Raw genomic sequence first — 15,626 nt, 5'->3', positions numbered from 1 at the left:
TGTCTGTCTAGCTTACATATGAGGTGTTTCAAGATTTAGGAAAATAAAATTTTTTTGAATATAATAAAAGTAAAAAGTCACTTGACATGCTGCTGCTTTGTGCTATGACCTATTTAAATGCTGGAAGTTGATATTTACATGACAACACCTGAACGCAACACAAGCTCAGCACTAAGAGTGCCGTGCTGCGCTGCTGTGCGAGCAGCGTGTTTGTCTGTGCATTTGTTGCTGGTTATTTACACAGTGTCCATAACAATAACTTTGTCAGCTGACAAACTGCACTGGGCTCGGGGTCAGGTTTGGTCAGGAAAATGCGGCCCGAGCTGCTCTAGCGTGCTCACCTGTGTGTGTGGCGGAACTCCGCCGTGCACGATACAGAGAGCAGAGGAGAATTGTTAACCCGTGACCATGTAGAGACAGAAATGACACGATGACATAACACCATAAATAGCAGGCCTATATTGTTATGTTATTATATGAAGCGTCCGTCGCGCAAAATAATATGACTTTAGTTTATGAAGAGGTAAGACAGAGCTCTCTCCTCTCCTCTACATAGTGCAGCACGTAGCAGACTGGTCATACCACTTGTCAATCAGGTAAAAGGGGCGGTATGTTTTCTGAGACGTTTGCTCTCACACAAAATGTGCCTGGCCCGGCATAAAACACGATCCGGATTGATTAAATTATTTTTGGAAATACCTAATTTTCTATTGTAGAAAACAGTATTTTAAAACAGTGGTAAGAGTCTGGAAACATAAATATTTTTCCATACTTTACTTTTTAATACCTGGGAGATATGAACCATATAAAGTCACATATGAATATATACCAGACACTCTTACTAAATTATATTGTGAGGCAGGATGCCCCTGGAGGTTCTTTTTTAAATCAGTTTTGACTATAGACTGAACATAAAGATGGAGGACATGACTGCTCCCCAAAATGAAGCCAAAACGTCTTGATCACCCCCCTAGTGGCTGGCTGCAGTATAGGTCATAAACCCCACCCCTTATATGTTTGGAGCTTGGTACATGGGCCATACTAAAAACATCAAAGCACATGTCGTCAAATAACTTTTTTCACAAAGGTGGTTTCTGTCATTTTAGGTAGTTCTTATCATACTGATGTATGTTCAAGTCTCAGTTTTAATCAAGCCCCAACAAACAGCGACAGGCCTTGAGGCCAATCTGACATAGTGACCAAACTGTGAAATACCAACTTCCGGGTCTGTCACGTGATGTCATTGGGCCCAAAAAGACATTTTTCAAAAGAAATACATTGTAAAAGACACGTCTGTAACCTCTGAATTGTCTTGTTTTGCTGGCAGGATCTGATCCCTTTGGTCCGATAAGTTAGTGCAGGGCTGAAATGGAAGTTAGCTGCTCCGCTGAAGTCTCTAGTGCGCCTGCTCAATGGGCCCAACAAAATCCAGGTAATTTAACACATGGGCCTCAAACTGTTTTCACTTTATGCGCCTCCAACAACAAATCTAAATCTTATTATGCATTCATAGTTTTAATTAGTTAATTGGTGCTATAGAAAGGGGGTATGGCATCGCGCTTGACAGCTGTGTATCAATCTGTGTGCTCGTGATTAAGTTCGACTAATGACACTGAGTTGGGCCTGTGAAGAAGCAGGACCTCGATAACACGGTTCTGGATATTTTGGCTTCATTTTTGTACAGTGGGAGGAAGTGGAGATGCATTGTCCATCTAGTCTATGGTTTTGACATCTGAAATGAAACGGAGTAAAAACCCTGATCAACAGGCACAACCAAGAACTCAGATGTATTGTTTGGCACCTACATGTGTGTATCCAGTGACCAGTAAAGTTCTTGACAGTTGTACAAGTCCTCAGCATGTTTTTACATGAATTATTTATCTAAGCATGCAGAGGTCATGCAGTTAGGTCTGTCCCAATTCTTTCTATTAGTGTTCCCACCTGGCCTTGAGTCTATAACTTTCTAAAACTAATTAACTTAACAACAAATTTAAAAAATGATGATGAATGTCAAGAAGAGTGGAAAGACTGAGAACTAAGAAAATGTTTTGGAGTGGATAGAGACTTTTTTTTGTCGATTCATCAATCAATTGTTTGGTCTAAAAAAATCCCTCACAGTTTCACTCAGCCCAACATGAAATCTTCAAATGTCTTACATTCAGTGTAACAGCATGTATGACAAAGAAAAGTTTCAAATTTTTATATATCAGAAGCTTGAAGAACCAGATAATGTCAATCAAGATTTTCGTCCACGCAGTGATTGGTCAAAAAATTCAAAACTGGTCTACAGATTTAAAACTTTTCTCTGATCTCTTTTGTTTATATGTATATGCAACAATATCTATCACTTTGCACATGAACAACTGAGTGCAACACTGTCACCGCCTATCTGAAAATATTGTTTACATATCACCACATTTAAAGAACATAAACTGCTTTTACTCGTTCTTTGATGAGATAGTTCCTGATTTAAAACAAAATGTTGCTAAGTCAAAAGGTCAAAGTTTTTGAATGATTACTTGTGTTTGACAACATTTAACTTTTGAGATGTTTGACATTTTGATATCAGTACTTAACTCAGATAGCATATTGTTTAGAAAAAAATAAATGACGCCTAATTTGTTGCTTCATTTGTGCACAGAAAATAAGCTCTCACACGGAAAAGAGAATTCCTGATATCAGGTAGAGAGTGAGCAGGTCGGTGCTGTCAGGATAGACAAACGAGCTGTGTTTCTCCTTTCCTCATTCGGCATGTGCTGGGACTCGTGCCTATCTAATTCATTTCTGATTAGAGTCACCGGGCAGCTTTCCCATAGCATGGAGAGAAAAAGAGAGAGAGAGAGAGAGAGAGAGAGAGAGAGAGGAGAGAAAACTCATTTCCTTATTACCAATCAATACCTCCACGTGCTCACCTGCACACAGCCTGTTTCACGGTGGGAAAGGTCATCAGCAAAGTTTTTTTTTTTTTTTTTTTTTTTTTTTTTAGCACTTCACCTTTAATGGACAGGACAGTCGAGCTGAGTGACAAGAGGCTGGATGGATGGGAGCATACTGCAGCTTTAACAGCATGAGCTGCATGACGGCATGCATGAGTGCGTTCACACGAGTGGGTGTGAACACGAGCCGAGCACATGTGTGTTACACAGTGTGTGCGTGCGTGACGAGTGCTCCACCTAGTGTTGAAACGCTGAAGGACAGAGCATGTCAGCGCAGATGATGTTGTCAGTGCTTTGACCTTTTGTTGTTCCTTTATCCCTGCGACAACAGGGATGCCGCAGACTGTTGAGTCACTCGCATCTGGTTAAGGAGACCCGCTCGGCATAATGCAAGCAGACAAGAGGAGGGAGGAGATGAAGAGAAGGGGGTGCTGCATGCAGACACGACCAGGACAATGTACTGATATGAATGAGGAATGTAAAGCCGCCAGGATGTTCTGTGTGGTTCAAGGTGAACGTGATACTGCTTTCAATTTGCCATCACAAGTTAACAAAGGATCATTAGCTCCCGAATTATTCAGAAATAAGCCTTAACATCTTGGCCACAAGTACAGGTTGTACCACCACCCCCCACCCACCCACCCATCCGTACTTAAAAGAGATTAACAGCCTCGATGGAGCCTCAAACAGGTAATTACAACCAAAGGCAATTTATCCATATATAATTACATCCAATTAGAGAGACAGCAGTCTTCCTTTGTGAATGTGAGGATTGGACATAAAAGGTGTAAAAAAAAAATTCTGAGTTAATTCTGAATCATCCCACACAACCTTCACTGCTCCTCCATAAATGTTACACGTGGCTAATGATGGCGGCGCTGGAGTTAATTGAATAATGGGCGGTGAGAGGAGAAGCCTGAGGCAAGAAGAATATTACCTTTGTTGAAGAACATGGAGGCCATTTGACCCATCTCGACCCGCTCCACGATGTCGAAATGATCGACGTGACCTCCTGACCTCTCTGTGAAAACACAGAGGCCATCTGCATTAAATACTTGCACTGTGGAGGCAGTTAAATGTCAAAGAGCAGTACGATGATTTAATGTGACTTTGATTCTCTGAGACTTGTCCTGCATCACAAGGTGTACACTTAAATATGACAGCACACAACAACAAAACACACACTACAAACCTATATGACATGCTCAGCCTACATAGTAACACAGGTCTTTAAAGAAAAAAGCACATCAGCTGCACCAGAAGCATGACTCCTGGCTTCTGAAACCCCAAACTCTGAGATAACAGTTTGACAAGCTCAGGAACCAAAGAATTCTTAAATCTGTTCAGTCATATTATGATAAAAATGATTAAAATGATGAGTGATTGAAACCTGCAATGTTCGCCAGATTTAGTGCCTAAACTGTACTTAATACACAACAGCAGCCCTCACATTTTATATGTTGAAATCAAAAGTTACATTACGTTTATCTTTAACGTAACGTTTATTTTTAATTATATCAATTAAAGAGCAGAATCTAAGAACTATTTTCAGGGTGATTTTCCAATTCATCACTTAATTGTTTAGTCTATGAAATGTCAGAAAGTTGTGTCAGAATATGCCATCACTATTTTTTCCCAAAGCCCGAGGTGATGCCTTCAGATGTCATATTTTATCTGACCAATATGCCAAAATCCAAAGATATTCAAATTGCAATCTTTAGAAAAACAGAAAAGTTGCAAATCCTCAGATTTAAGAGGATGGCATCAAAGAAAGTTTTACATTTTCACTTGATAAAGTACTAAAAACATTGCTTAATTATCAAAAGAATGCACACAGAAGCATAGAAGAAGTGTTCAGGATTTTCTGTCTATGAACTGATTGTTTCAGCACTAGTTGATACTTAACTGTTCAAACAACGCTGAGATTTGATGGTTAAACTGAAGTGACACAGTGTTCGCATTTCATGTACCAAAAAGACATTTTATAATTTGCATTATCTTCGTAAGATATTTTAAAAGTTTTATTAAGACGGCTTTGACCTGCAGGACATTCTAATGTGATTACTGTGGGTGTGTTTTCACTGTGCTTCCCCTGGAAAATAAACCAATTGAAACTGAAATAATAAGCAATTATTAGATTGTTATCACGTGAATAGAGGGGGGTGGAGGGGGTGGGTACTCTCTGCTGTGACTGAGTGATTTAAAAATTTTATGTTCTGAATAAATCACAGTATTTTAAATATATCATATAACTTGGCAGTGGACACATTGAAAATGTAAAGTTTAAGATTTCTGTCATACTTTTTTCATGCTTTTATGATAAAAACTCAAAGATATCAATGAAAATACATATTTATCAAAATCCTGCTGAGCTCGTGACCCCAGAGGGTTAAAATTAAAAAATCATTTACACTTGAAATCCTCAGAAATCGCTTTGTAAACCATTGTTTATGTTGGCATTGTTCCATAATGTGACAACACAATAGAAACACATTGCCTTTTAATCTGTTTTTTTAGCTTTTTGTATGGTAAACTCACAAATACGTCTCAAATCAGATGTTGTCTGCCTCTGTGTGTCAGCCCTGTGATAGTATGGCAACCTGTCCAGGACGTACTCCGCCTCTCACCCAATGTCAGCTGAGATAGGCTCCAGCTTAACTAGTAACTATGTCCAGCACAGTTTAAACAGCTCAGCCTCAGTTCTGTAATAAAATCTTTGTATCATAAATATCCATCAAGATACTCACGAACAGACAAAATGGGCTTCGTCTCCGGCTCAGATCGACCTCGGACCATGATATCATCATCTGAATACTCAGAGGTGGAGTCGCTGTCATCGACCTGTGGAGATAATATGAGTGTATGAAGCTCTATTTTAGTTGCCTGTTTTCCTAATTTCTCAACATAAACAACAGTCAGTTTACAAGCGATTAACAGAGTGTTTATCTGCTCTGTATGTGACGCAGGGGAAAGCAACATCTGGAAATTACAAACAACAGCTGGGAAGCACTTTGCAGAATGGAGTACTTCACAATTCACACCGATAGCATACCCGCACATCGCTTGTTATTTTTTCACAAATTCTCTGTAGATTAACGTCAATTAGCTGTCAATGGTAGTCAACTTTGTGAGTGTCATCAGCAGAATTAATAAGTGACACGTCGGCTGGGACAGAGGGAGGAAGAGGAGATGAGGAGTGACGGGAGCTAATGGCTCTGTGACAAACAGCAAACATAAGCAAAAAAATAACAGATTAATAATTAGAATTATGGATGACTGTTTCTTTACCACTGCTTTAAGGCATTAACAGAGTCAAACTAACTTTGGAAAACACAGTCAAACACTAGACTACCTGTACATCTGTGTTAATGTAATTTCTCCTTCATGCAGGTGAATTAGAAAAGAAAGTGAGGCAGTATTCTATGATGTAACCAGGACATGGCAATTTCAATATTAGAACATGTTACATACTAAATCCTGTCCCTAACTGGCTAAAAGAAATGAATTAAAACACAGGCCATCTGATAAAGCACTTTTGAGACATACTAACTACAGTATAATTTCCTAGAAAGGAAATTATATGAAACTGAAAATTAATCAGAAGGTTTCTAGAGAAGACAGTACTAATTACAGGAAAAAAAGGAGACGGTGTTCAATTTTTACACTTTGAATTAATTCATTTTAATTAGTCCCAAGGTAATCTAGGGCAATGGTTCAAAACCTTTTGCCTTAAGGGACCCCTTTTCTATCATTGAGTACACTGATGACCCGTGACTAAGCAACATATTTCATGCAGAACAATGGTACAGAACGAAATGTAAATGCAATAACTGCAGCAAGTTTGTGTGGTTGTGTAAAACAATGGTTTTGTTTAACTTTAAGCAGATTTTTTCCTCTAAATAACGAGTATTTCTGATATTTTAGTAACTTTTTACAAGATTCTGCATATGTATCATGTTTTTAGTTTTTCTTTTTTTTATTTCACCAACCATACATACCTAAACGGCTTCTTTTTGTGGACAAATTCAATGTTTCCTTCTCCCTAACTCTTGGCCTTTGCTGTATAAGCTCTTAGCTTTTTTAATTGCATACTTTTCCAATGCAAAATTAGATTGTTTAGCAGAGACTGAAGGCTCTGAGACAAATAATAGAACAGCTAGAACAGTCCAGTATTTTACCCAGTCCTAAATATATCTACAAGTAGGTATACAATTCAACATACAGGAGTATATAGAGTAGAACTGCAACTATTATCAATTGTTGATCAACAGAAAATTCATCAGCAACAACTTGAGTCTGTTTTTAACAATAAATACAAAGATAATCTGGTTACAGCTTTTAATGTAAATATGTGTTTGTTTCGTCACTCTTTTACGATTGTAAATAGAATATCTTTAAGTTTGGACTTATTGGTCTTTAGGGAATTGTGATGGCCATTTTTCGCCATTTCCTGTTACTTATAAACTAAGGAAATACTCAACAGATTACCTGAAATCATTGTTTTTTGCAGCCCATATTTAAAGGATAAGGTTTTTAATAGTAAAATCATAATAAATAAAACATCTCCTTCAAGAAACTCTGGAAGTCTGGTAATCATCTGTTTATCCAAACACAACTAAATAAACCCTACTAACAGTTCACAATATTCTAGTTTCCCTGAAAACAGTCCTGTGTAACACTTTAGAATTATACAAATTAATACAATCTAGTTGCACTCCACTTAACAATCCAGCAGAGGGCAGTGACATCTCCTATCCAGTGCCACATATTATCTAATCAGAGCATCACTCAGCCTTGAATGCAACATATCCAGTTATGTAATATTTTAGGTCACACAGCTGTACAGCAATAACATACATTCATATCACAACGCCGAGTTTATACTGTGCCTTAGCTTTTCTGCTTCTTTTCCATATGTACTGGCTTACAATGATTTCTATAGCAGGTAGTGGAGACAGAAGGACCATTATCTAGTTCACTGTCTCTAGTTTCCATCTTATATGTGAGGCTTTCTTGGAAAACACATGATGCATCGCTTTATTTTCGGTAATATGCTTCACTCAAGCAGAGGAAATAAAAAGCATTCAGCGGTAAACATTTTCAGTTTTCTCCCTCTCTTGTTTTCCATTACGTGGGAGGAAAAAGGCTAAGAAGTGTACAGGCGCCATGAATCAAGGCCAGGCATTTGGGGCTCAGTTAGAGTCAGGCTATTGTCCTCAGGCTCATAACTCCTCAACTGGAAAGACACAAGCATTAAGCAAGATGACTTCTGTACCATGGGAGAAACAAAAAAGCAAAGGCCCAGACATTTAGAGTCGTTTTCTTAGTCAAAGTAAAAATGATGGAAGGCTGAGTTGTTCCCCTTGATAATCGAGTACAGTCCAATACTGACAGCTTCATCCAAATTGGGTTTCTTATGGACGAGTGGCAAGAGACACATTTCACTTGTGCTTCCACTGGACGATAAAAAAACAACAGCCTTCTAAATAAAAAATATGGCTTCCTTTTAAAAGAGGGGAATTCTTTTCTGGCTTTAAACATAAAGTAATTTATTGTGGAGTCATTTTTACAGAGCAACAATTAAAGCCAAGTCATTGTTTCTCTCAACAAAAGTTTAAGTCTGGCAGATGGCACCATGTGGTGATCAACTTCTGCTCAGATAAGGAGGACATCATCGATAAGTGAGGTTCCTCAGCTTTGCTACTGAAGAAATATTGTGAGCTGAAAAATGCCTAAGATGTTTTTATAATGTCGAATATGTTTAAATAATCACAGGCCAGCGAGTCTCGCTTCAGTTATAATCAAGATTTGTTTTAACAGTTGGCTTTAAAATTCTTGTCTTGCATTCAACATTATAAAAATGAATTTGCTGAAAGCAAAAATAGATCAATGGATGTGTCCTTGTGTCCTCACCATGTTTTAAGTGTCTCTCCATTTTACTTCTGCTTTAAAATATATAGATCCAAAAGCACTCTTCCAGAGGCTGTGTTCAGTGAGGAAGGGCTGCAACTTATCATCATTTTTACAACTTGTTTCAACTTGCTAAAAACTGGCATCAGTGTTCCTTTATGTCTTCTATTGAGGCTTTCCAAGGTTATTGCTTTTCTCTGCAGCTTTATTATTTGCACACAAATGATTGTACAATATATAATGACTCAGTCAAAGTTATACACTTTGCTGACGACACTACAAAGAGGCAAGTAGAGTTGTTCTGATACAGATACCAGTGATGGAAATGCCTCCAACACTGCCTAAAATGCTGGATCTGGTATCGGCAAGTACGCACGTCTATGCACCAACATCTCTTCAATTATTAATAAACTTTACAGTAGTTAAACACTAAAAGTACAACAGCAGTTTTTTCCAGTAATCAATTCTTTTCGCTCTGAAACAGTAACCTACACAACAAGTTGCATTGTGCAGCCACTGGCAACTACTGTTTAAGAACTGATTTCCAGTTAACAGTGAAATGTTGGCTGTTAGCAATTTGTCAGATTAGATAATACAGAAAATTTCTATGGCATTTATTCTCTGTATGTACTTCTTCATGTTTTACAAAGGCTTTAACTTGAGCCATGCCATAAAACAATGATGGCAATCATGTCACAACCACACAGGGTTAGTAGTACACAGCTGTCATCTTTTATATATTCATATTTCTAATGTAATGGTATCACACAGTATCAGTATCAGCCAATATGCAAATTCAGGTATGAGAATTGAAACCAGTTTCATGGAACTGCAATATGCTAATTTTAAAAAGGGGAAGCAACGTTTACAAAATCTCAAGGTAGGCATATCGCGAATTATATTTTACTAAAAAATAAAGTTTCAAGGGAAGATATGGTCCAGTTTTACACATCAGTCGTGACATCTGTGTGTTGTAATCTCTGTAATCTGGATATAAATCTAGTTCTTAAAGTACTTGCAGAAGCAACCATGGCTGTACGTTACAATGTCAGTGAAAATATTAATTAACAATTGGGGAATATAATGAAATATGGCTTAAACACATGCAATAGTCTGATGTTATCAATAGTTCAAAACCACACTGTAGAAATCTAATGCAGGACTGCCATTAAAGCTACAGTTGGTACTTTTATGAAAGTATAATTTTGTAATATTTGCTAAAACAGTCACTATATTGTGAGAGAAGTACTTGAGATGGATCATATGTGAAAAAAATCATGTCCCTCCTCCTCTTCCAACTGCTTCTCATTTTACAGCTAAACAGTACACTAAAGTTTGTTTCTGAAAACATGTTCGGTGAGAAATAGGCAATGTACTAACAGAATCTTGATTCATATATGATCAGCGCTGCCTAGTTTGACAATGTGACCACAGTTCATTAAGACTCCTTGGCTCTTGCTGTTTTCGATCATGTGCAGTAACACCATTAGAAGCGCTACGGGCCATAAAAAAAGCAGTGTAACATGAGTTTTTTTATAGATTATCTGTCACATTTCGTTATGCGATTGTAGTGAGTTTCAGCAATTTTTTTTTTTTTTTTTTTACAAAAGTTACAAACTACATCTTTAATCCATTGCATCAAGCATGAACCCAGCTTTACCTCAACTCAACAGGATAGACTCTTTAAATTTCTACTGACAGAGAGAAATGCAAATTATTAGAAATCCACACCAACAAAATAAAATGTTATTATAATACAAATCCGCTGCTAAACAGTATCAGTCTGCATTTAGTGCACTACTGCCCACACTGCACGCTCCCATATTATCCAGTATTTGTGTCCTCAGTGTGTAATCTGTACCATAGCAGGATTTGCATAAGTCTATTTTTAAGAATCAATTAAACAAGCCAGATCTGGCGTGCTCCAAAGGAAGAAAGGATAGTTCTCATTAATCTGTCGTGCAGTGCAGTCCTGTGTAAGCACACCATCACTCTCCCTGACTGCAGTCACTCTGGATTTGAGTTCATTTGACGCTGATTATTTCACAAGTTTATCTCCATTTAAAAAAGATAAAGTTTTGTTATTAGCTGCCGTAACATGCTTCAGCATGTCAGAACGAGACCTGTAAGCACATTAACTAAAGCTAAGGACTGGAAATGTCCTTACACTGCATTTATACTAATATTAGTTCCACTTCTTCGCTGCAGAGTGTAAACAGTGTTTGGCCTCATGTCTTATTAGACAAACTCTGACAAAGAGGAACATTTACTTGTTTAATATTTGGTTTGCGTGATACATCCTTACAGCAAATAAAAAGTCGTCCATTCAGTCAGCATGCTATTGAAGATATTCAAACATGGACTACGAGTTTATTATCTCACCTCTTCCTGCTCTCTCCTCTTCCAGCGCAGCTGAGCATTGGCCGCTGCCATCGCCTCAATCACAAAGGTAGTGGTCATGTAGCTGGAGAGGGGAAAGGAGAGTTTAAAATACAAGTAGATGCAACAGGTTAACAAGACGTTTTTAATGACATTGATGGTCAAATACAGTATGACTTATCAAGTGTGGAAATTATTTCATTATCATTTTGGCCTTGACCACTGCAACATTATTTTGCAAACTTGGACTTATTTTTTTTTTTGGCGGATCCATTACAGCTTCTGTGTAAAGTGCTGATTGGCACACTGCTGCTTTAATGAAAAAAGTCCAAATATAAAGCAAGTAATCTCTGTCTGTGTCTGTACGTATGTCCCTACTATTTGTGGAACGTTCATCCCATCTGCCTCACACTTGGCAGATGTACTGCTGAGGATCCAAGGATGTGCAGTGTTGAATTGGTTTAATGTGGACACATGACACGTTGACATGGGGGCCTCAAGCAAACGCTATCTTGCTATACTTTTGACCCTTTATCTTACTGGAAATGTTGGTAGTGGCAGTGGTAGAGGACGTACTAAACTTTTTTCTGAAGTAAAACTATTAAATATTTATAGAAAAGTGATTAATACCGCATAGTCAAAGTTATCAAAATTTTTACTTACAGTGAAGAGAGAAAGAGAGGCATTATCAGTACAATGTACTTACATTTAATTAATATCGGAATAGTATATAATGGAATAGATTAATGAAAAACAATGCATCACATTTAACTTGTTGTATTTTGTGAGTGAAATCTGAATCTGCAACGTAGTAAGTAACATTTCTCTGTCGGTTAAATGCAGCAGTACAATGTTTCCCTCTGAAGGACAAGCACACAGTAAGTGAGTAGTATACCCTTGAGCTGCATATTTTAAAGTGCTTTGGGACCTTTTATGTATTATTTCAGGGTACAATGAGTTAGGATAGCAACATAATTCAATATTTTGTCACATAAAAACATTATAGTAAATCTGTAGCTGTTTCAGGGCTCAAGTCTATTGCTCAGGACCCAGAGAGAGACAGTTTCATGTGTGAAGTTGTTTGTATGAGCAGCTCTCGGGAAAGCTAGCAGCGGCACTAACACAGGCAGAGCAATCAGCCAGTTATGAACGTGCATGTTTTGAACGGGCACTGCGCTAGTAAGTATAAAAAGAGGGAGATTTATTAAATTTAAACCTGCGAAAGCTGTTTTGTTAGCCACTTTGAAGCAGAGCAAACATGTTGTGAAACTAACTACCAACTCCTGAGGAAAATATTTGGCTCATTAGCTGCTAAGTGCTCAACTTTGGACATCTACACAATAATCTGTAACTCATTATAAAGCTGAGAGGAGCTGCAGATTCAGGTGACAATTTTCTGTAGGTTTATCACTACAAGTAACACCTTTCAAATTATCATTTGATACATTATTATTATTATCATCAAAATACTGGTTATAGCACTTTAAAGAAAGTAGATGGACTCATGTTTAAACTGGTAAGAAATGTTCACATCAAACATGTTTCATGTAGGAAAAAATGAAAATGCACACTAATGCAATGTGCAATAATTTAAAAAATAAATCATTATGAATCATCAACTACTTTGATATCATAATTTTAATAAAAATAAAAATCTGTTTTCACTTCAGTACAATCTTTAGTTTCTTTAGTCTTTAGTTATTTTGTTCTTATAAAAAAATATTGTTCAGTTTGAGATATATTATACCTTAACCCTTAGATGTTTCATGTTTGATTTGAACACAATTAATATTGACTGACGGCGACAAAATTCAGGTTTCTCAGCACATGAATGCCTTTTCATAGACATCAACCTATCAAACTAAGCATTGTTTTTATGTTTGATGTATTAGATTTGATTCTAGATTTGGTTTTAATATTTATATTTTGTGCTGCAAGTTTTTGACAACCGAATCATGCAACATGTATGACTTTAGAAAATAAACTGTCACATCCACACACTTTTCACTAGAAAACACCAACATAAATGACCCTGCTATGCTTGCTATTATGAAACAATGACATTAAAAGTCTCCTGAATGATCACTTTCGTTTTAGCAGAACACATGTTGTTTCATATTGAGTCAAAATATAAATAGAAAAGAAGGCAGATGTAGGTAGAAAATGTAAGCCGCCCTGTCTGTGTTGTCTCTGGGAAAGGGATAAGAGTTAGATGGGTAAAGCAAGACTTACCTCATAAATCCTAAAAAGGAGATGAGTGCTATGCTAACCACCCAGCCGGCTGTTGCAAAGGCTTTGGGCATTGTCAGAGCTCCTGTTCCCACAATCAGATTGAACATATACACCAGCCCCACCTAGAGAAGACATGAGAGGAATGGGAGGCACATAGACATGTTCAGTGTTGTTCATGACATTCAGCTCTATGATTTCATTTTCAAGTATATGTTGTACCCTTAAATTCACTTTCTCCCCACTACAACCTTTTAGTTTTGCTGCTGCACTAACCTCTCTATGGGTTTATCAAGTTCCATCTTACATTAATAATTTATTTAATGTGGTTTATCTAATACAAAATTTCAAGCAATGCATTATTAGGTGTTCCTCAGTGCCTTTGCTGATAAAGATCAGACTACTTGGTGGATTATCCAACCATTGTCGTGGATGACATTGAGGTTAAGGGGGCAGCACTTAGACCTATCTGGTAGCAGAGTTGCTTTAATGATTCAAAGCTTTAGCTTCCTGGAAAAAAACATCTGACCAGCAGAACTTAATCTCTGTGGCGAAGTCATGCCGATGTAAGCAGTCAGGGACTCAAAAGTGAGTACAGACCATAAAGAGGCATGATGTGTTAAAAAAAAAAGGATGTGTAAGCAATTTAGCTTCCTCTTTATTGTTCACTGCACTTTCATATGCACCATACATACTTCTTTGATTACACAATTAAAGTTTCTTCAGAAAAATGCCTTTTTCTGTCATATGTGTGTGAAGTATTTGGAACATTATAAGCAGTCAATAAAAGCAGCTCAGAGAACCATTTAGTTTATAAAACAAGGTAAAGACTGTAAGAAGAATACAACATCTTTATTACTTCAGAGCCTTACGTGCTGTGCTTGAGTGCTCCTGGTTGCACAGAACTATTCTTTGACAATTACAATGTATGTCTTACCTTAAACAATAATCATAATTCTAATAATAAAATACGGATTACCCACAGCACCCTGCCTGATACTCACAAATGGGGAGTAGGGCTCCCCGCTCTCTGTAATTCCACCTGCCATGGTTGATGACACTGGTCCTCACCTGAAGGAATAAACCACAAGCAGAAAGCTAAATTTTCCAAATTTTAATTTACATTATTGGCATGGCCATAATTAAGTAATATATCGCATAATCAGGCTGTGCATTGTCTGTAATGTAATAACAGATACTGAGAATGTAAATTTAATAGAAGAGTGGTTGTTCAGTTTTATCTTGGATGGAAAAAGAACTCCATTCATATAGTTTCCCATTTAGAGTTTATTTTACTGTCGGCAAATAACTGGGCATTCATTAAAAATCATTCAAAACATGTCTTAAACTTTTAAGGCCATTTTTCAATTCGGCAAACATATGACGCACAAAGCAGCACATATATTCATTAAAAATAGTCTTTTAACACATTTCTATTGGCTACCACTGTGTAGTTCGGTGGCAGAGATTTTTCTTGTGTTTTTATTAATTTATGTCACAGGAAAAAAGCTATCCTGACTGTGTAAAGTTGTGCAGTCTGCTGAGCTGACATTCCTTTACTAGCAACGAAAAAGCTATCACACAAAAACTCATATGAATAACGTTAATGTTTAGTTGTGGCGTTTTATTAAATACACTGCTACCGTGGGAGACCAGTCAGGTCACTCTGTATCGAGCAACACGAGAGTCATTAATGAAAACAAACGGAAACACCTCTCACCTTACTTCTTCCCAGTGTATCTTGCTAACTTAGCTGCTATGCTAGCAGGATGCTCCAAGCTGTCATGTGTATCACTGGCTAGCTGGAGAAACGCAGAGCCTCGTCGCCTCGCTAACATGAGCTGCGTCGTTGTTAAATTGATGGGGGAAGTCAATATGAGCCAAAGGTTTGGAGAAAAACACTCCCTCAGGAGCTAGCAAGGCTATGACAGTTAGCTAACTGAAGCTGTAAACTAACCAACCAGCTGACCTGTTCCGCAACAAGCGTAAAGCTTCCTTTGACACAAACTGGCACTTCCGGCACTGGTTTTCAAAGTAAATCCTTCTCATAGTACATTAACGGCAAATATATAATAATGCTTTTATTATGAAGGTACAATAGAATTATTGTCGTTGTTAGTATGTTTGCTTTGATACACCTGCTGGTTGGTTTGCTCGGTCAGTTGTTGGTGC

The 15,626-nt window shown here is 37.5% G+C and overlaps 1 protein-coding gene across 1 annotated transcript in view; it reads right to left on the bottom strand.

Annotated features, from left to right (window-relative positions):
- Window positions 1-15,507, bottom strand: part of slc38a12 (solute carrier family 38 member 12) — an 84,845-nt gene extending 69,338 nt beyond the window's left edge. The window contains exons 1-6 of the mRNA XM_033644190.2: window positions 15,175-15,507; window positions 14,459-14,525; window positions 13,458-13,579; window positions 11,229-11,310; window positions 5,684-5,777; window positions 3,874-3,957 (exon numbers count right to left, since the gene is read on the bottom strand). Coding sequence (XP_033500081.1) covers window positions 3,874-3,957; window positions 5,684-5,777; window positions 11,229-11,310; window positions 13,458-13,579; window positions 14,459-14,503 — 427 coding nt within the window. The 5' untranslated portion in view covers window positions 14,504-14,525; window positions 15,175-15,507. The remainder of the gene's footprint in view (window positions 1-3,873; window positions 3,958-5,683; window positions 5,778-11,228; window positions 11,311-13,457; window positions 13,580-14,458; window positions 14,526-15,174) is intronic.
- Window positions 15,508-15,626: the final 119 nt, after the last annotated feature.

Source organism: Epinephelus lanceolatus, chromosome 18 (genome assembly GCF_041903045.1).
Source record: "Epinephelus lanceolatus isolate andai-2023 chromosome 18, ASM4190304v1, whole genome shotgun sequence".
Lineage (NCBI taxonomy): Eukaryota > Metazoa > Chordata > Actinopteri > Perciformes > Serranidae > Epinephelus > Epinephelus lanceolatus.
Note: the sequence above shows the minus strand (reverse complement) of the source record. Positions and strands in the feature narration are given on the sequence as shown.